Here is a 22738-nt window from a genome sequence, read left to right on the forward strand (position 1 = left end):
ACCTTTTCACTTTTATAATGAAGTGCATTTATCTTAAAACCTGAACAGACCACCCGGCATTGAAGTAGATATTTAATTTGAGAAAGGTAAGCTAACCTGGGCGATTGTACTGAGCCACATCATTAACGTTGGTGATGTGACAGAATAGGGAATGTTATTCAACAATTAAGCTAACAGTATGCATGTTTGGAGATAATGGCCCTGGCTCAGCAGGGCATTTGATATGGTTCTGCATGGTAGGCTACTCTGGAAGGTTAGATTGGTTTTGATCCAGACAGAGCTGTCCAACTGGATAGAAAATTTGTTTCACGGAAAGAAGCAGAATGTGATGGAAGGTTTTTTGGACTGGGAACCTGTGACTAATGGTGTGATTGTGGATCAATGTTGTGCCCATTGCTGTTTGTAGTTTATATCAAAGATTTGGATCAGAATGTACAAGGCATGTTCAGTAAATTTGCAGATGATACTTAAGTAGGTGGTATTGTTGATAGCGAAGATAGTTTAAAAATAAAAAACAGCAGGATCTTGATCAGTTGGGCAAGTGGGCTGAAGAGTGGTTAATAAAGTGCAATATGAGGTGTTGCATTTTGAGAAGTCAAACTAGGCCAGGACCTTCACAGAGAATGCCTGGGGATTTTTGTAGAGCGGAGAGAACTAGGAATGCAGGTATAGTATTTCTTATGTCATGTCACAGGTAGATAGGGTGGTCAAGAAGGCTTTCAGCACATTGGCCTTCATTAATCAGGGTATTAATATAAAAGTTCAGATGTTATGCTACAAGACGTTGGTGAGAACACATTTGGAGTATTGGGTTTAATTTTGGTCATCCTGCTATAAGAAAGATGCTGTGAAGCTTGAAAGAGTGCAGAGTAGATATACTTGGATGTTACCAGGACTTGAGGGCCTGAGCTATATGGAGAGGTTTGACAGTCTACAACTGTATTCCTTGGAGCACAGGAACATGAGTGGTGATCAAATAGAAGTGTATAAGATTATGAAGAAAATAGATAGGGCAGATGCACAGGGTCTTTTCCCAGAATGGTGAAATCAAGAACCAGAGGTCATAGGTTTAAGGTGAGAGGGGAAAGATTTAATAGAAACCCGAGGCAACATTTTCGGGGTATATGAAATGAGCTGCCAGAGGGGGTAGTTGAGGCAGGTACTATAACAACATTTAAAAGACATTGGGACAGGTACACTGATAGGAAAGGTTCAGAGGGATATGTGGCAAACATGGGCAGGTGGGACTAATGTTGATGGGGCATCTTGGTCAGTACGGGCAAATTAGGCCGAAGGGTCTGTTTCCATGCTGTGACGCTAAGCCTACAGTATTGATCCAGAACCCGTGTGTCTTCCATTCTGTCGGGCTAAATAGGGTGAGATATCCTCCTGATTGTTATTGACCTTTCCTCAGCTAATGAATTAATAATTCTCCACGTTGAGCGTCCCTTTTGAATAAAATTATGACTGATTGGATCTTGACTTTAACTCAATTTCCCTAACCTTTAACTACCCAATAGTTCACAAATCCGTTTGTCATTGTGTCAACTGAGAATGCACTGCACAGCTTACTGGGTAGAGAGGTGTGGAGGCTGAGTCATGACAATCTGTCAGATTTATCAATCTCCAGGAGAATAAATGACACCTTCATAAATAGGAGGTGCCACTTGAGGTGGTGCAGTAGTAAGTGCTGCTGACTCACAGCTCCAGAAACACAATTCTTTCTAATCTTTGTGGAAATTGTATATGCTAGATATTCTAGTTAATAGGCTGATTAGCTGGTGTTCGTTACCCATGGATTAGGTGGGTGGTAGCAGAATGAGGGAAGAGTTAGAACATGGAGCAACTTTGGTTTGGTTTATTATTGTCACATGTACCTAGATACTGTGAAAAGCTTTTTGTGCTATCCAAGGAAATCATATCACACATGTGTACAATCAAACCATTTATTAGAACAGCAGGTAAGGCAAACGAGAAAGGAAACATGAGTGCAGAATATAGTGTAAGAGCTACAGAGAAAATCCAAAGAAGAAACAAGTGCAAGTGTCATAACAAGGTAGATTGGGAGATCAGGAATACATCCTTGCCAATCAGAGATTTTCAATACTCTGATAATAGTATGGATGGAGCACTTCTTGAATTTGGTTGTATATTCTTTCAAGCTTTTGTGTCTTCTGCTGGAAGAAGCGGGGAGAAGAGGGAATGCCAGGGATGAAAGTGGTCCATGATTATTTTGGCTGCTTTGCCAAGGAAGCATGAAGTGTAGAGACAGTAGCTTTGTGATGTGGGTGGAGGGGGTGGGTGGGAAGAAAGTGGGTTTGTGTGATGTACTGGTGTTCGTCCATAACTCTGCAATTTCTTGTGGTTTGCGCAGTGCAATTGCCAAACCAAGTTGTGTTGCATGTCAATATGATGCTTTTTACAGTGCATCTGCAGAAATTGGTCAGATTCATTGGAGATATGCTGAACAGTACAGCACAGGCCCTCATGCTGATGCATTAGCTGACCATGAAGTTAAATTAAACTAACCGCATATTCCTCCATTACCTACTTGTTCAAGTGCCAGTTTAAATATCTCTTAAACACCACTATCATGTCTGTTTCCACCCACTACTTCTGGCAATTTCCCGGCACCTATCACACTGTATTAATAAAAAAAAGCTTGCCCAGAACATCTCCTTTAAAATGTTTGCCCTCTCATTCTTGAAGGAATGCCCTCCAGAATATGCCATTTCTACCCTGGGGGGGGGGGTGAATAACCTATCTGTGCCTCTCATAATTTTATAAATTTCTATCCGGTCTTTCCTGAGTTTCTGTAAGTAACAACTATTTATCATGGTTCAGCTGAAACATACTAGTATTTCATCTGGCTCAATTTCCGAAATTGCTACCCGTTTTGTTAACTCAGCAGGTGCAGCAGCATCTATGGAGCGAAGGAATTGCAGACGTTTTCACTTAAATTTATTTTCATTTTATCATGTTTGTTAAGATTAGATACATTTATAATAGTATGAAGTCCTGATTAGTGGTTTAGATTTTGACAAAGTGATTAGCATGTTTATTTTACTCTAAATGAACTAATGCCTTGACTCCAAGCTCCCTAAAAATTATTGTATGCCACTTTTGTTACTTTGATTTACAGCTATGTGATAACAGCCTGCATTCAGTCCTCTACTTCACCTGATGTTCCCACTTCTTTCAGTAGTATTTCAAATAATTTGCATGGACAGTAAGCACTTATGGAGACAATCAAATGTTCTTATTGAAAATAAAACTTAAGAATTAAGATATATGCTTCTTGTAGGGCTTTCTTTCTTCATGTTTTGGTGTTAAAACTGGATTTTCTTTTGTCCTTGTAGTGGAATCTAGTCAAAAAACTTCCTTTAGTGACATTCCAAAGCTAAATGAAGATCTCCTTGCAGTCCAGAAAGATCTTATTAACCTTGACACTGGAGACAAAGGAATTAGAAAAATATGGACCAACATCACAGAACTAAATAAGCAAGTAAGCAAATATCCTGCTTTTGCATAATGGGGAACAATGTGGCAATGAAATGAAATGAAGACAATGAAAAAACATTATTGCAAAACCTGGAATATATCAAATGGATGTTGAATGTATATGACCAAAACAGATGATTAAAAGCTGGGCAGGAATCCAAAGAGAAGCGGAGGTAAAACAAATGAAGGCTATAAAAAGATGTGGGGAAACACCCCTTATGTGGGAGTAGTAATGTTTTGCACTTGGGCTGACCAACAGGAAATGAACAGTCACTTGGAGCACACCTGACAGCTCTTTTTGGATTTCTCGTGTCTCAATCTCAAGAGATAAACCATCCACTTACATTTACTGCAAACCTACTGACTCCCACAGCTCCTTGACTCCACCTCCTCCCATCTATTCACTTATTAGGAAGCCATCCCTTTTGCTTAGTTTCCCTTTCTACACTGAATTTGTTCTAAAGATTAGATTTTTTGTTCCAAGACCTCTGAAATATCCTATTTTAGGAAATGTGACTTCCCCTCCACTGTTTAACAGAGCCCTCACTCGCATTTTCTCAATTTCCTGGACTCTCTCGCCCTACCTACCACCAAGAATGTAGATGCGAGTTTTCTTGGTCCTTAACTGTCACCCATCCAATCACTGCATTGAACAAATCATCCTTTGTCATTTCTGCCACCTGCAATGGGATCCCACCACCAGTTACATTTTCTGCTTTCTGCAGGAGTACTCTCTTCATGGGTCCCTAGTTTGCTCATCCTTGAGGCACTATGCATCTGGTTCCTCTGCTAGCTGGCATTTAAATGGGGTGATCTTTGTTAAAAAAATTATACTGATTGAATTTTTATGTTCAGTTGAAATATATTTAAATCCTTTAAAATCCGTGCAAGGTGCCAACTATCAAATGTGTTAGGTTGATTTAAGGCATCCCCAGCATCTGTCATTTTAGGCCTGTGCATTTTGTGGCTTTATCTTGTAGAAAGGCCATAATGTTGAACCTGCCATTATGTTGCAGTGCCAATACAAGATTTGCACAGAAAACAAGTGTGGGTAATGGGTCAGGTTAAGCTGATCTGACCCGTGCAGTTACAGTTCAAAATTGTAATGCCTTTCTACATTTATGTTTATCTTATGCACAGTCTTTATCTTATCTGCACAGTCTTAAATATGTACTTCTGATTGGAGAAGCTTGGGCTTCTAAAGTGTGGCTTTAGACTTTATAAATACAGTAGGGAAACTGGTCCTTCAGCCCACCGAGTCCACACCAACCAGCGATCACCCCATACACTAGCACTATCCTATACACTAAGGACAATTTACAGAAGCCAATTAACCTATAGGTCTTTGGGGTGTGGGAGGAAACCGGAGCACCTGGTTAAAAACCCGCACGTTCACTGAGAACGGACAAACTCCATACAGACAACACCTGTAGTCAGGATCGAACCCGGGTCTCTGGCACTGTAAGACAACAACTCTACCACTGCCGAATGTGCCGCCCACATTCCTATACTATTGCAAAAGCACAATTGATAAAATCCTGAGAAATCGTTTTTTCTTCTTCCCAGCTTCCTCCAACTTTGGTACATAATCCCTCTCTACCTTTTCTCCTGTGTCTTATCCTTTGGTTCTCCAGTTGTTGGTTCGTTATTCACCTCTGCCCCTACCAGCACCAAGTGTTTTAATACTTCACAACCCATTATCTTTCAACTTCCTAATCAGTGATAGATCTGTTTGCGTTCTTTTTAAATTGATCAAACTTATCTCCCGACTAATACTTTTAATTTGGACTATTCATTTGCTCTGTCTGTACAATATTATTACAACTTTTGAAAGCTGATCCAGTTTTCCATTGCTGTCAAAATCTGTTACATATTGGCCAACTTCAGCAAAATGTGTTTTGTTTTGGGTTTTGGCAAGCATGTTTATGTTTGTGGAAGCAATAGATGTTGACACATAAGAGGAAGGGAGACTGATTGCTTTAAATCTGGTTTTTATTTTATTTTTAACCAAGTTATATTTGAATGTGATTCAACCCACTTTTGTTTGTTTTATTACTAGATTACTGAACTAAATTCAGCTGTTGCCCATTTAAAGGCCAATGTCAAATCAGCATCAGAACTAATCAACCTTCCAGTCACTGTGGAAGAACTCCAGAAGGTAAAAACTCTGCTCCATTTTATATCAAATGTAGCAGTTTTTGTTGTGCTTGCAAATACTTTTTATGTACCATTGATTACAACAGCAAATTATATTTTACACTTCAAAGTTGGGATTTAAATCCAAACCAGTTAGAAGGACAAATAAGTGACTTAAAAATGAGCAGAAAACTGTCAAAGGAAGTCGTTGTAGAGAAATATGTTGCTATTACAAAGAAACAGTTTTATGTAGATGCACATAATAGGCCTAGAATAGTATACATTTTTTTCTCTGCTATCATTTAACAGCTTATAAAAAGTAGTATGTGGAGTGTGCATTTGACATATCTCATTTAATCTTTTGAAATCAATTAAGAATTAATGCAGCAAGGTTCTGGCTTTATTCTGAAGAAAGAATCATAATATTTAAAAAACTGAGTGTAGTAGATTAGAAAACGGGTACAGTGGCAAGATATTAGGCTAGAGCAGCTTTCAGAGTTGGAGAATAACCTGTGGTAAGGGGCAAAAAACAGTGTTCAAATCTGCGCACTTTACAATTTGGCCTCTTTGGAAGCTGGTCATGTGGGTGGTGTTAGGTGACCATTCATTATACGGAGTTCCGGAAGAGTTGAAAGTTTCCTTGGGTGCAACCATATAAAACAAATTCATAGATTTAAAATATGCTTGTGGCATGTAATTTGCTGATTATAGTTTGTTGAAGGGACTCAATGACAGGACAACATTTGTAGAGTTCATTTGAAAACAGAATTGTGGGAGTACTTAGCCACTCAAATTGTAATGATTGAGGAAGAAAGCCAACCGTCACTTCTGAACAGCAACTGGGGTTGGGCCATAAATATATCACCAGTATCCAGAAAATCCATATTTTTAAAAAAAATGTACATTAAATTCTAGTAATTTCTGGGACTAAATGCAACTGATTATTGAAAAGTTAATTGTCAAAGGGAAATTAATGTGTAATTAAAAAAAAAAAAAAAAGATTATATTGCATTGATTCTTGCAGAGTGTTGCCACAATTGGGAGCACACTTACTAGTGTGCAGCATGACGTTGATACTATTAAAGCAGCTTTAGAGGATCAGAAGAAAAAAATGGAGACACTTCAGCAAAATGAGGTAAGAAGTGCAGTTGCGAGGAATGGGGATCAGAACATTTCACATCGTGATTTTCAGTGTGAAAACAGAATGCATACACATATTTTGTCCTATAGCCTCAATTCCGCATTCACAATTTGCTTGTGATACCAGAGATATAATGAGATTGTTTATATTAATGTATGCAATAATTTTATAATTGCTATAACATGGTTTTCAATTAAAATAATATTTGAAAGCAATTAGACAACATTAGACTGAATGTCAACAAACCTTTGTTGCGCTAATAATCTGTTAATTTAACAATTACTATATATTGCTTAGTGATGCAAACAGGATAATCAGCAAAATAATTTATAGAGAAATTGCTTTGTTCACTAGTTTGAATAATTAAACCTTTTATAGCATTTTGATAATGGAGAAATCAGACTAATTGGGCAAATTAAAATTATTTTAATATCTCTGTATATATAGTATTCAGGCAACCTTTAAGTTATGGGGTTTGCGTTGCTAGAAAATAAATAAGTAAAAATATTAAGTTTGGAAGTGAATGTAGGTTTCATGGTTAATAGGTTTGTGATTTTATGGTAAAATTGGTGGTTTAGTGGACAGTGAAGATGTTTTTCGGTGATTATAACAAGTTCTTGATTATCTGGGTCAGTGAATCAAGGAATAGCAGATGGACTTTAATCAGATAATTGTGAGGTGCTGCATAGTATTTGGTCGGGGTAGGGGTAGAGATGGGTACAAAATGTACAATTACAACATTTAAAAGGCACTTAGATATGTACATGGATAGAAAAGGTTTGAAACGATTTGGGCCAAGTATAGGTGTGGGATGAGCTCGCTTGGGCAGCATGGATGAATTGGGCAGTGTGGCCTGTGTCTGCTGTACAACTTCATGACTATGACTAAATTTGATAAGGTCCCATTTGACAAGGTCCCACAGAGGAGATTAGTGAGCAAAATTAAGACACATGGTATTGAGTGTAGAATGCTAACATGGCTAGAACATTTGTTGGTACACAGGAAACAAAGAGTTGGGATTAACTGGTCCCTTTCTGCTCAGAGAAACGTGACCCTTTGCCTTCCTCCAGCTTGCAGACACTAATTGAGGCACACCACTTCCTGGTTTTATAGTCCCTCCCCCCTGCCGCCAGCAAGGGCAGCAGAGAGAATGGGGAATTTTGTAAAATCATTAATATCTCTGTCATTTTTCATCGACGGGAAAAATCCTCGGCACACATACGGCGGAGGGGGGCTCTGAGCAAGGTGGCCAAAAATGACGGCCGTAGGTGGCGGCGTTCTCTCGGAAATCTCAGCACAGATGGCCAAAATCGGTCAAGAACAGACTTTTAGTAATATAGATATTATAATATTCCTGAGAAGAAACTTGGCAGAGGAGAATAATCTTGAACATGAATAAAGTCAGGTTTGACACTAATTAGAAGCAAAATAATTAAGAACCTAATATAGAGCCTTTGGAAAAATCTGAATGCTTTCCTTGTGTATGTGTTTAAGTCGAGAGAAAAGTAGGGATTACTTTTACTATTTGTTTAAACTGCATGTAATTGCTACTGTGTGTTCCAGTGATTGTATCACGATTTGTGATAGGTAGGTAGAAAGAAACGTTTTTAGAATAAAATTCTTAAATTCTTGAAACTACAATGAAGCCTATTCTTACTGTGTGTGTGTGTAATGCATGCACATGATTGGCTGTATACTGCTTTTACAGAGCTATTTCTAATTCATCAGTTAACATTATTCATTTTGCCAGTACAGTAAATTCTTTCAGTTCGTGAAAGGAATCTATTGTACAAATTGGGTTTGAATTAACTTTGTACAATCTAAATGCCGTAATCAGTTTAAAGTAGAACGGCTGTAACAGATAACGGAACAAATTATGCTGGAAACTGAACATTGTGCAAATATACCGTTACTTTTTCCTACACTTTCACACAAACATTTAATTTCTTAACCTTTTGGAAATCCCATCTGTGATGCAATGAAGACAGTGAACGGCAGAAACTTAAGCGGCTGGATCAGTTGTCAAGTCAAGTCAATTTTATTTCTATAGCACATTTAAAAACAACTCTCGTAGACCAAAGTGCATTACATCAGTGCAGGTACTAACATGCTACATACAATGGTACATAGATCTAACAATACATACATAAATACATACAGTGCTCCCTCAGAGGACCTCAAGAAACGCTTGTGAGTAGAAATAGGTTTTAAGTCTAGACTTAAAGGAGTCGATGGAGGGGCAGTTCTAATGAGAAGAGGGATGCAGTCTGGGTGCTGCAACCACAAAAGCACGGTTGCCCCAGAGCTTAAACCTGGACCGCGGGATAGTCAGTAGCCCCAAGTCGGCCGACCTGAAGGACCTGGAGGTAGAATGGTGGGTTAGCAGATTTTTGATATAGGTGGGGGCCTATTAAGGGCTTTGTATACATATAGGAGGAGCTTGAAATTGATTTTGTACTGTACTGGTAGCCAGTGGAGTGAGGCCAGAATAGGGGTGATGTCCCTTTTACGGGTACCCGTCAGAAGTCTCGCTGCGGTGTTTTGGACCAATTGCAGGTGGGACAGGGATGATTGGCTGATGCCAGTGTACATGGAGTTGCAGTAATCAAGGCGGGAGGGGATAAATGCGTGGATGATCTTTTCAAGGTCGTCGAATTGGAGGAATGGTTTGATTTTAGCTATCGTGCGAAGCTGGAAGAAGCTAGCTTTTACCACAGCATTGACTTGTTTGTCAAACTTCAATGCAGAGTCAAATATCACGCCAAGGTTTTTGACTTGCGGTTTTAGTAAGGAGGTTAGGCTTCCAAGGCTGCCTGCTATCGTTTTGATGGAGTCCGAGGGGCCGAGTAGGATGACCTCAGACTTGCTCTCATTTAGTTGGAGGAAGTTCTGCGCCATCCAACACTTTATATCCTCGAGGCAGTACATAAGACTGAGTAGATTTGATCGGTTGTTGGGTTTCAGGGGGAGATAGAGCTGTGTATCTTCTGCATAGCAGTGGAAGGAAATGCCACTGAATGACTTGGCCTAGGGGGAGCATATACAGAGAGAAGAGAATGGGGCCTAGGATGGAGCCTTGTGGAACCCCGCAGCAAAGGCTAGCTGTGAAAGAGAAAGAGTTGCCTATGTTTGTAGAGAAACTCCTATCTTTGAGGTAGGAAACGAACCAGCTCAGGGCAGTGCCCTACTTTATACTACTTTAATGAGATTTAAGCATTGAGAAATACACACGGTAAAATTAGATTCGGGGAAAATAAGTAAAGCTAGGTTGGATAATGAAATAGGCATTTAAACAAATAAAATTTAAAATATAAATTTGGAATGTCCAATCTAATTGCAAACATGCGATTCAGCTGTTTGACGCTCTCTGAGCCAGAAATTGATCAGTATTGAACTATAAGATTACTGATTCATCTTTTTCTCTTTAGCACTAATTAAAGGTCTATTAATGTACAAATTCAGCAAGTTCCTAAAAATATTGAAGATGCTAAGTAAGGTGAGCTGGATTTTGTTGAGGCAAATAGCACTGCAAATGCAAATATGTTCTGGCATTTGCAATTAACTTCAAAATAGGAGTTGCAAAATTAAGCTTCTAGAAGTTCCGGCTTTGATGGCACTTTTTCTGCAATTGAAAGCTGCTTTGCATCATTAAACAGCAATAAATATTGAATGCCAGTTTTGAGCTTTTCCATCTCCTTTTTGCTCTTAATCAAAAACTGTATTTGTGCAAGCTTTCTGTTTGCATTAGGTTGGCTCTTACAGTTTTATTTGGAATTTGTTTGACAGGTTGCTTATGTCATTTATTCACAAGGAACAAATCTTGACCTATAAGAGACAGTTCCAAAATGTTTGAATCTTTAAAAAAAGTATTGAAATAGTGAAATAATGAACAAATGGGATGAAAATTGGATTGTGCTATTGACCAATACTAATGCAGAAATGAATGTTAGAGGCTTCCTTGAAAAGCAGTCCCACTAAGCCCATAAAAGGTTAGACAGTATAAAATAAATAACATTTTGGATTAATTTTGGTCCTTTGTTTATATTATGTACAAATTATTTAGAAGCAGAAAGATTGAAATCTGCAAGAAAAAAATGATATCCCTTTCATTTTTTCTCTACCTGTGAATTGCATTGCCCAAAGTTGCCTTCCATTCTCTTAAAGCACATACATTCTCAAGACAAATCCATCAAACATAAGTGGCCATTCAAAATACAGATATTTAAAAACGTGCTACATACGAGGGAGCAAAAATGTGTTGGGTTCATACAGATTCGGATGGAACATTTGGTTTAGGTTAGAGCAGGCTAGAAGGACAAGCTAGCTGATAATGCACTGAGGGTAATGGACATTGAGGAATGTAAACAGCTGATTAACAGGAGGGAAAAGACCTGTGCACCTTCTTTGAGATTGAGAAAGAAATAAGGGGAAGAGATCGAGCACCATTCAGCATTTCAGGTTAGGATTATTTGCTTAGTACTCATGTGCTTGCTGGTCAAGGCAAATGACAATGTATGGGCATCATAGCAAGTTATTTGTTTATGGTTTTCTGCCAATCTCGCCAGATTAGGTGTGATAAATATTATAAGCACTTGGGCTGGGTTTGGATTGGTTGTAGTTTTAAATTGTGTGTTAATGCCATGAGCAATCAAGTATTTTTTTGTTTCAGGAAATATCGGACCTGCAGGATGAAGTAAATGAGTTAAATGCCACCCTCTTATTTTACCACACACATAATGACCAAAAGCTCCATCACATTGATTTACTTGTTGGTAATCTGAGCCAGAAAGTTACTGTGCTGGAGGGAAATGTTCTAAATGTCGGTACTGTTTCTAAACTAAAGAACATAAATGGCACAATGGTAAGTGTAACTGTAATTTTAAAATCAAATAAATAAGCGACGGGTATAACCAAACTCTGGTCTATTGGAATTTCTTGCAATACATAAAATCAGATTATAGGTGCACAACCTTTAATCCGAAAGCCTTGGGACCAGACACTTTTCGTAATTCGGAATTTTTCGGCTTTCGGAATGGAAGATTTTTAGCGTAGATTTTAACGGCTGGCTCAGTGCTCGGCTCATATACGCAAGGTTGCGAGTTTGCGCCTCGATCACGGCAGTTACTCGATCGCGAGTTTGAGTCTTCAATGGAGTTTTTTCTTGCAGAATAGGAGAGAATAGGGAGGGTTAGGCTGGGATCATTCTCTGCGAGATGATCTTAGTGCGGGAGACAAGTGTAGGAGAGGTGTACTGACTGTGTGGGCAGAACTTTGGAAGTGATTGCCCACCATTCTCAAAAGCCGCTGTGTCTCCCTGTCCCTCCAACTCCAGAGGAATCCGCTCCCCGATGGGCCACTACGGCGACAAATAGCAGTTCGCCCACAGCCCGAGCTACGCCACCCCAAGAACAACACGTACCTTGCACACCATCAGCTTCTGCCCCTACGGGGAGCGTGTTCCTCTGGAGTTGGAGCGGGGCTGGGCTGGAGTTGCTGATCTGGGATCTCCGTGCTTGCAGTGGGCCTGGGGGTCGGTGTCCCGATGAGGGGGCGCAGCTCGGGCTGTGGGCGATCTGCCACTTGTCGCCGTAGTGGCCCATCGGGGAGCGGCTTCTGGTGGTCCTGACGTCTCTCAGCTCCTGTCTAGGGGGGTGGCCGGAGACGTCAGGACCAACAGGAACCCGCTCCCCGATGGGCCGCTACAGCGACAAGTGGCAGTTCGCCCACAGCCCGAGCTGCGCCCCCTCATCCGCAACCCGGGTTCCTCTGGAGTTGGAGCGGGGCTGGGCTAGAGTTGCTGCTGGCTGTGAGTCTCTGGGATCTCCGTGCTTGCAGTCGGTGTCCCGTTGGTCCTGACGTCTCTGGCCACCACCCTGGAAAGGAGCTGAGACTGGGAACTGTACCGCCCTTGCCCCCTCCCTCTGCAACTGCAAACAACCCCACTCTCCTGCAAGGGCGGTACAGTTCCCAGTCTCAGCTCCTGTACAGGGGGATGGCCGGAGACGTCACAGCCCGAGCTGCCCGAGCTGCGCCCCCTCATCCGCAACCCCAAGAACATGACGTACCTTGCACACCATCAGCTTCTGTCCCTACGCGTGTTCCTCTGGAGTTGGAACGGGGCTGGGCTGCTGCTGGCTGTGGGTCTCTGGGAACTCCGTGCTTGCAGTGGGCCTGGGGGTCGGTGTCCCGTTGGTCCTGACGTCTCTTGTGACTGGCACTGACCTGCTGGCATCGCCGACGTGAAGACAGTGCAAAGCCCCCGCGCCGGTGCAATGGGCGGGGAGCTGGAGAGGGAAGGGGGTCACACACATGGCTGGAAATCAGAGGGGTGTGGGTGGGGTGAAACTGAAGGGAGCGACAATCTGCTGCTGCCTGCCCACTGAGTTTAAAAAGTTCCCAGCGCAAGTTCTACCATGGGAACTTTTTTTAACTCAGCGGGCAGGCAACAACAGATTATCAATTATTAACCCTCCTGCCCAATATACCCTCACCTTCTCTTTTATGAATGGGGATTTAGTTCCCCTTTCTTCGAGAACCGACCGGAGGTTCCGCTGTCACCTCTGTGGGCCGCCCTCGGTGAACGTCTTCAAGGACCTTTCTTCAAAGACTGAAAAAATGTCAGCTATTCGGAGCTTTTCGTTATTTGGAATTTCGGATAAAAGGTTGTGCACTTGTAATTAGTAAAAATAGAGCAAAAATTCTGAAAAATAATTGGAAGCATAATGCTTTCTTTATTCTTAATTAGTGCTTTTGAACAATTTCATGGAAAAAACATTGGATTGTGATAAAAATGATTTTAAAATAATCATGTTATTTGCAGTCTTTATCACACTATTTGAATGTTGACATTTTGAACCAAATAGAAATGTTTTTGCCTTTGCATCTAATAATAAAATATAAAATTTTCCTCGTGTTCTTATCACTTTCCAGGTTTACCCATGCCTGTCAAAGTCCTCCAATGCTAAAATCTTTAGATCTTATGGTTTCCAATTCCAGTCCTTTGTATTTTCCTGATTGGCAATTATGCAGCCTACTGTTAAGTGGTTTGCTGGTGCACTCTGCCCTTTATTTTGGCCAAAGCACTCTGTGCCGCAGGAAAGGCTCAGTCCCCAATGCCCCTCCACCTACCATGGTTTCTGAGTTTGGACTGATTTTTTTTTTTTGTGATGTCAGTCCACACCAAATGGATCTGGATCCACACAGAAGTGAAATGCCCAGGGTTGCTCTCTATCATATCATCTCTTGCACCCTCCCGCACTTTTCAAATTGGATAATTGAATAGAAATAGTTATTTCAACTAACAGAAGGCTGAGTTTTTCCTGAGGGATTCTGCTGAGACTTTGGGGAAAGTAAAGATGGGAAAGGAGGTGAATGTTAGCATGGATAAGCAATGGTAAGTAACTAAGAACTATTTCAAAATTCTCATTGGATGTATATTCCATCTAGGAACTTAAATTCAAAAGCAGCAGCAAAAGTGGTCCATCGATGGCTAACCTTAAGATTATTGAGGATCGTGTTAGATTAAGAACATAATTTAAGAATCCAGCATTATCTTGCCATGCAGCCTCTACTACACACTTAGCTATTCATTAAGAATTTGATTGATATTTTGCCTAATTTACCTGGTTGTGAGAGGGGCAGCACAACACTTCAGGGTTTTGATGTTTCAAATGTGATAGAGATGGAAATAAGAGGTCGAGGTGATTGGGGAGTCACAGGAGGTCCTGGAGAGTCAAGTAAAGGGCAACAATGTGAGATAGAATAGCTGTATTTTAGTTAAGTGGAAGTTTTTGAAGGGAGTGAAGGAATAAAGAATGTTTCTTTGAAAAGTGAATTTGCTGGTGCACTGTAAAGTTTATGTAAAGTAATTGGTATGAATTCTGAATAGAAACAAAATAAATAAAATGTATGGTGGTCTAAGTACATGGAGCACACACTTGTCTATTCATTAAGACTGATTGATCTTTCAATGCATTGTTATTTTCTATTGATCCCTTTAATACCTGAAAATCTATTGTTTTCTGTCTTCAAAATATCGTGACCTTATCATCCATGAGCCTCAAGGGTAGAGTATTTCAGTCTCTACGACTAGATCCCATACTTTGATACTATGATTTTTTGGTTCTCGAGCATCCGAACCAGGAAAAGATGAATCCTGTCAACTCTTGCATGCAATCTGTATGTTTCCGTGAGATTTTTTTCATTCTTTCAAACTCGCGGTCATTATAAACACTCCTTGCAGGACAACTCTTTCCTCTTTCATTCTCCCTCTCCCTTTGCCCTCACCCCCTCAAATACAGGATCAAATTTGATGAAGCTACATTACACTTCTTTATCAGTATCTCCAGTGCTCCAGATTCAGTCCTCCAAGGTCGTGTGTAAATGGAATAAGATCTCTTTTGGCCTCAAAACCTTTTGCAGTAAAAGCTATTGTTGCTGCACCTGCATGTTAACTTTCAATATTATGTGTGCAAGGACATCTAGTTCTGTCTGAATCTCTGACAATAAAAACTTTTTTTTGCCAAAATGGATGACCTCGCATTTTTCCCAATTTATATTCCATTTGCCATTTCTGCATCCCTTCATATAGCCACTTCACAACTCTCATTGCCACCATCAACAAACCTTAATCAAATCTATGAGTCGCTGAGCTTCCAGCATTGATCTCAGTGCCACTGGTCACAGCTTTCCTTTCCTTGATTGCTAGAGATTGTGGACTCTATTGGTTTCTCTGGCTCCGTGAAATGACAAAATCACAATAACATTTTGTAAATGTTTAATGTTAATTTCTTTCAATTTCCTCTGGCCATAATTCGCAAATAATTTGGGAAAACGGATACAGAAATTAATAGAGGCTAGAAACGTTTTGTAGATTGCAGGCTCAAGATTGTTAGGTAATGCTCTCACTGGCAGATTGATAACTAATTGTTGAGTAAGCAATAAGTAAACAATTATTGAGTAACCTGTTTCAAAGGGTAAATGGTTCCTTGTGGACTAATATCAGGATAATAGTACCATTAGATTTCTTAAGGTTCATTTCTTGAACTTCAGGTATTCATCCTATAGATGGTTAACCACCAATAGCATTCAGAACAGTAGCACCATGTCTGGCTTTATTGAACAGCTAGGTCTAGGCAAGCAATAGTGAGATTCCAGGATGGGATGTACATGAGCGCGCACAGGACATTCTGAGAGGAGAGGGTAGGCGACCAGACGTTATGATCCATGCCAGTACCAATGACATAGATGGGAAGAGAGATGAGATCTTGCAAAGCAAATTTAGGGAGTTGGGTAGTAGATTTAATAAGAGGACCTCCAGTGATGTAATCTCAGGATTACTACCCCTGACATAAGCTGGTGAGGCAAGAAATGATAGATGCTGTCGTTGAATATGTGGCCTGGTGCAGGAAGGAGATATTCAGATATACAGATCATTGGGCTCTCTTCCAGGGCAGGTGGGAACTGTGCAAGAGGGATGGGATGTACCTGAATAGAAGGGGAAAACAATATCTTTGCATGGAGGTTTCCTGGTGCCACATGGGAGGGTTTAAGCTAGTGTGCCAAGGGTTGGTAACCAGAGCAGCAAGTCAGCAACTGGAGGGACTGATGGGATGGCAATGGTTATGACATGCAAATCTGAAAGAAAGGATAGGCAGGAACAGATTAATGTGTTATTTCAATGCAAGGAATATTATGGGTAAAGAATATTATGGGTAAAGACTGGATCAGTGCGCAGCTATGATGTTGTAATGATTACAGAGACTTGGTTGTGAGAGGGGCAGCACTAGCAGCACAATGTTCCAGGGTTTTGATATTTCAAATGTGTTAGAGATGGAATTAACAGGTGGAGGTAATTGAACTACCAATCAGGGATGTTGTGAGGGGTCATCCACTGAGGCAATATGCGTAGAGCTCAAAAATAAGAAAAGCTGCAATAATTGTGATGGGATTATACTATGCTTCCCAATTGTCAGCAGGAGATAATGGAGTAGATATGTAGACAGTTTATGGATAGATGTAAATGCAACGGGGTTGTTGCACTAGGCAATTTTAGAGTTTTATGCCATTGTAAGCTTTCTGAAGGACTAACAGTAAGGTCTTGGAGGATAAAGAAAACTTTATTTTGGCTTTTCTAGTAACGGGAATTGCCTTGTGTTTTGCCTTGTGCTCATGCCTCAGTGATTATCTTTCAAATTACATTAAATATCAAGTCCGAAATGCAAGTAACATCATCTATTGTGTCACTACCCTTTGATTAAGACATTCCTCATCATCTCCTTTCTGTAGGTTTGTCTATTTATTCTGAAATTAATTGTCTTATAATGTCCAAATGAACGCTGTTATGTCATATTTTCTATGTGGGCAAGACCCCAAAAATAAATTGCAAAGCTCTACTTTTTGAGCTCCTTTTGCAACTTTCTGGCAGAATACTGCCACATTTCTATTAATTCCTGATCTTAAATAATTAGTTTCAATACTTGTTTCTTTCAGCAAAATGACAACACTCAAATGCCAAACATTAAGGAAAGGTTGAAGATTATGGTGAATGCTCTCACCAACAAATCAGATAATCTAGGCAACGTTACTGTAGTCAATGATCAAGGTAAGCTAATTTGAAAGTAGGAAAAAGTGTATCATGTACTTGTGTTAATTATTTGCTCTGTTCAGAAAATGCTATTTGTTATTTTTCTTCCTTAAAAATACATTGTCAGTACTTTTTTAGTTACTTGACAGATAGGGTCCTTTTTTACAAATATAATGTGTTAATGATGGTGATCATAACTTTATCAGATAGAACACAAATGGGTTTGCTTAATCTCTCCAATCAAGACTTGATTAGGCAACTTGATTAGGGAGCTTAAGGTGATGGAAATCCTAGGAGGCGGTGATCAAAATATGGTAGAATTCGACCCGCAGTTTGAGAGGGAGAAGCTGAAATAGGATGTATCAGTTTTACTGTTAAGTAAAGGTAATTATAGCAGCATGAGGAAGGAGCTCACTCAAGTTGTTTGGAAGGAAACCCTAGCAGGAATGACGGTGGAGCAGCAATGATAAGAATTTCTGGGAATTTTGAAGGCAGGATCTTTTCATCCCAAGAGGAAGAAACGTACCAAAGGGAGAATGTGGCAGACAAAGGAAGTCAAAGATAGCATAAAAACAACAGAGGCATATAACATGGCAATGATTACTGGGAAGTTGGAGTATTGGGAAGCTTATAAAAACTAGCAGGCTAGTAGGCTAGCCAATAATATGAAACAAGATACCAAAAGTTTTTATAGATATCTAAAGAGAAAAAGAGAGAAAAGAATGGGCATTTAACTGCTGGAAAATGATGATAGAGAAGTAGTATTGTGGAACAAAGAAATGGCAGATGGACTAAATACTTTTTTTTTTTTTTTGCACCAGTCTTCACAGTGGAAGATCAGAAATTCAAGAGAGTCAAGGGGGGCAGAAGTTAGTGCAATTGCTATTACTGAAGAGCTTGGGAAATTGAAGGGTCTGAAAGTGGATGTCACCTGGAACTGGGTTCTGAAAGTGGTAGCTTTAAAGATTGTGAAGGCAGTAGTGATCTTTCAAAAATCGCTGTTGTCAGGAATGGTTCCATGGGACTGGAAAATCACAAATGTAACTGCACTGTTTAAGAAGGGAGTGAGGCAAAAGAAACAAAATTGTAGACCGGTTAGTCTGAATTCTGTGGTTGGTAAAATAAAGGATATGGTTTCTGGGTACTATGATGCACATGTTAAGATAGGTCAAATTCAGCATGCTTTGTGAAGGGGTGACTTAACCAAACATACTACTAAGTTCCATGTGCCACGAAAACTCCTGCCACTGTTGTTATTGGAGAGGCTAGAAGCTGGTTACTGCTCAATGTACTTGGATGCTTTATCATTTCAATCTAATCATCTGGTATTTTGATGATTGAAAATTACCTGTGTTAGTATCACTAATATCCTTGGATTAATGAAGCAAGATGGAACGTGTTGATTGGAATGACATTTATAATTCTTTTTAAACCATTCTGAGTGTCTAGCTTTGCTCGTATTGCACAATTTACTTCTGGAATGTTTTCAAAGTATGAACTTTCATTTTCATTTGAACAGAAGCCTGGAAAATACAAGGTCAAATTCTAAAAAGACATGTTGGGCAGTTGTGAAGATATTTGTAAAGGGGTGGCTGATGGAGAAAGGGGCAAAAGGGAGGAAGAGAATATGTGAAGGATTTGGATAAAGGGAAGTGGGATGGAAGAGAAGAAAGGGGAGAAGAAAACTGGGTAGGTTTGTGTGAGTGGAGTGAGGAATGGAAAATGGGTAGAAGAATGATAGAATGGAATAAGGAAAGTCAAATGATAGAATCGTGAAGGAAGGAGTGAAACATTTCATGCTATTGGTAAATGAAACGTAAGACAAAACAATTTGAACTTGATTTCTGGAGAATATGCTATGCATGTTAAAATATTTTAAACTTTGTGTTTCACTGTAATTTTAAACCCCAATTACAAATACAACAGATACCAGCAGATGTCAGTGGTGATATACTTCTGAAATTCAGTTGATTTTTTATTTTGCTTTGTCAATTGAATACTTTTGAGCAGCTGTTTGATTGAGGAAACATTGTATATCCCAGATTTTCCTTCTTTTCAGGTTGTGGGGATCATTGACAAGGCTAACATTTATATATCTAAATATTCTTGAGAAGGAGATGGACAATTATTACTTTTAAGCTGTTGCAGTTCTTTGGGGAGTGAGTTCCAGCACCAATATAAAATGGCAAAATTCTAACTTGATGTATAACTTGAGGGAGGAAATGTACATATGTCCTCTACAGCAGTTTTTGGGGTTTTTTTTGCTACAGAAAATCAGGTCCAATAGTTATATCCTTTTGGGATCACCACATACACAAATTATTTTTATAGAAATATCAATCCTGGAAATCATTTGATCAACTTATTTTTGTTTACGTATCCATAAAATACAGAAATTCAGATTTGAAAATAAGTATTCACGTCTTCTACAGAAAGTTGTATATGGAATTACTTCCATAATTAAACATTTTATGGAAGTTTTGAACTCTCACATCTGTATGATTTTTCTGTATCTGTGGTGAATTAAATCTATTGTATGGCCAGGGTGAACTTAGCTGTATCACAGAGGAAGTGAAGTAAACTAACCAAATAAAGAAGAGGAATCAAAAGAATAAAACACCAATGCTAAATAAAGAAATCCAAAGCCAGCTAGTCTTAAAACTACTCTTAGCTACTCTTAAAACAATGCCTGGGCTGTTTTAAATGTCTGGACCCTGCTATGTTCCAGGCATTATAGTAAAGCAATAATTAACTCCACATGGATTCTAGCGTGTCTATGAAGACATGCCCATAAGTATAATTTACCCATAATTCAAAGTTTCTCAATCCAAGTTGTGTTAAATCAATTTTGAAGCATTAAATTCCCATTTTGGGGTTCATGTCTAATTCAGACGATTAGTTAATTGACGGTTTTTAAGCACAAGCAACAACTTGAAATTTTGAGTAGCTTGCATATAAATTGAATGTTTCTAATGAAACGTGAACCATGGACCATGGACCACCATAGATTATAACACTGCGTTACACTACTCACTTGAAACACATTGTTCATTGGAAACATTACTTGCAAATTAAGAGCAGTGAGAAATCTTTATATGTTAAGAAAAATACACCATACGTGTCAGAGGTTATGGGGAGAAGGCAGGAGAATGGGGTTAGGAGGGATAAATTAACCAGCCATGATTGAATGGCAGAGTAGTCTTGATGGGCTGAATGGCCTCATTCTGCTCCTATCACATATGATCTTATGAAATTTCCGAATAATGAGCAGTAATTGGTATTGGTTTTATCATGCGGGTACAGCAGGCAGTGAAGAAAGCGAATGGCATGTCGGTCTTTATAACAAGAGGAATCGAATATAGGAGCAAAGAGGCCCTTCTGCAGTTGTACAGAGCCCTAGTGAGATCACACCTGGAGTGTTGTGTGCAGTTTTGATCCCATAATTTGAGGAAGGACATTCTTGCTATTGAGGGAGTGCAGCGTAGGTTTACAAGGTTAATTCCCAGGATGGCGAGACTGTTATATGCTGAGAGAATGGAGCAGCTGGGCTTGTACACTCTGGAGTTTAGAAGGATGAGAGGAGATCTCATTTAAACATATAAGATGGTTAAGGGCTTGGACACGCGAGAGGCAGGAAACATGGTCCCGATGTTGGGGGAGTCCAGAACCAGGGGCCACAGTTTTAGAATAAGGAGTAAGCCATTTAGAATGGAGACGAGGAAACACTTTTTCTCACAGAGAGTGGTGAGTCTGTGGAATTCTCTGCCTCAAAGGGCGGTGGAGGCAGGTTCTCTGGATACTTTCAAGAGAGAGCTAGATAGGGCTCTTAAAAAAAATAGCGGGATATGGGGAGAAGGCAGGAACGGGGTACTGATTGGGGATGATCAGCCATGATCACATTGAATGGCGGTGCTGGCTCGAAGGGCCGAATGGCCTAATCCTGCACCTATTGTCTATTGTCTATCGTGACAGTGAAAAATTATTAAGCAGGCAAAAAAACATGCAGACATGATTACAATCGGAACCGCACCCGAGTACAACAGGTATTGCAAAGTGAAAGGAAACTAAGCAGAATATTGGTTTGCAGCTAAAAACAAATTGTGAGGTCTGCAAAAAGGTAGATTGGGTTAAATCCTCTCACTCTTCTAGACTTCTGGGGATCCAAGTTCAGCTTCTCAAGATAACCTGTCCATTCCAGGTTTCAGTCAATAAATCTTACAGTATACAAATATATGCATTCATATCCTTAAACACTGTACGCTTCATGAGAAAATATGTGCAGTGTGTGTTCCTATCAAAACCATTCAAGTGCTCCCGAACTGGAGTCAAACTCAAACTCCAAACTTTTGGGGCATTGGGACCTTGTTCCTCTTTATGCAACTAGATCCTCTTCTTGGATGACTAACAGCGTGGGGCACATCAGGGCTACATGCTCAATCTCCCTCTCCACTCCCACTATCCCAATGACTGTGCAGCCAATCACAGCTATGAATTTGCCAACCACACCATTGTTGGCAGAATCAAGTCAGAACACAGGTGGGTGATTGGTGATCTGATGGAATGGTGCCAGAACAACTGTATTGCTCTCAATGGCCCTCCGTTTCTTTGTTGATCGCAGACCCAGCCAATTTTTCTATGAACACTCTTCTCTCCAACTCAGTAACAACTTTTCCTTCGACTCCTTCCACTTTCTCTTGGTCAAATGTGTAGCCATGGGCCTCAGCTATGCATGCGGATTTGTCGAACAGTCCCTATTCCAGGCGTACACTGTCTCCCCTCCCCCAACTCTATCTCTACTACATTGACAACTGCTTTGGAGCTACCTCCTGCACCCATGCAGAAGTTATGGATTTTATTAATTTCACCGCTAACATCCACCCTGCCCTCAAATTCACCTTTATCTTGGAGACCTCCTTCCCCTTTCTTGATCTCACTGTCTCCATCACATGAGATAGAATATTGGCTAATGACAGTTGTAAACCTACTGACTCCCACAGTTATCTGCTTCCCACCCTGCCTCTTGAAAAGACTCTACCCCCACTCCAAATTTCTCCACCGCACCTGCTTGGAAGATGAGGTGTTCCACACTTGAACATCCGAGATTACCTAATTTTTTAGGAAACTGGGATTCCCCCATTCTATCATAGATGCGGCCCTCACACGTGTCTCCTCAGTATTCCAAAGTTCCACTCTTGCTCAACCTCCATCCCCCCCAAGCCAGAACAGGAGCAGAGTCACCCTAGTTCTCACCCTTCACCCCATCAGCCGTCGCATGCAACACATCATTCTCCAACAGTTTCATCACCTCCAACAGGATCCCACTACAAGTGGGACACCACATTTTCCCATCTCGAACACTTTCTGCCTTCCACAGA

The 22738-nt window shown here is 40.1% G+C and overlaps 1 protein-coding gene across 2 annotated transcripts in view; it reads left to right on the plus strand.

The window, feature by feature from the left end:
• efcab14 (EF-hand calcium binding domain 14) overlaps positions 1–22738 on the plus strand; it is a 31862-nt gene that overhangs the window by 3574 nt on the left and 5550 nt on the right. For both annotated transcript variants that reach the window (XM_055641888.1, XM_055641887.1), the window contains exons 3-7: positions 3360–3505; positions 5561–5659; positions 6662–6772; positions 11448–11639; positions 17270–17381. In XM_055641888.1, the coding sequence (XP_055497863.1) occupies positions 3360–3505; positions 5561–5659; positions 6662–6772; positions 11448–11639; positions 17270–17381 (660 nt within the window). The remainder of the gene's footprint in view (positions 1–3359; positions 3506–5560; positions 5660–6661; positions 6773–11447; positions 11640–17269; positions 17382–22738) is intronic.

The sequence above is a fragment of the Leucoraja erinacea genome, chromosome 10 (genome assembly GCF_028641065.1).
Source record: "Leucoraja erinacea ecotype New England chromosome 10, Leri_hhj_1, whole genome shotgun sequence".
Classification (NCBI taxonomy): domain Eukaryota; kingdom Metazoa; phylum Chordata; class Chondrichthyes; order Rajiformes; family Rajidae; genus Leucoraja; species Leucoraja erinaceus.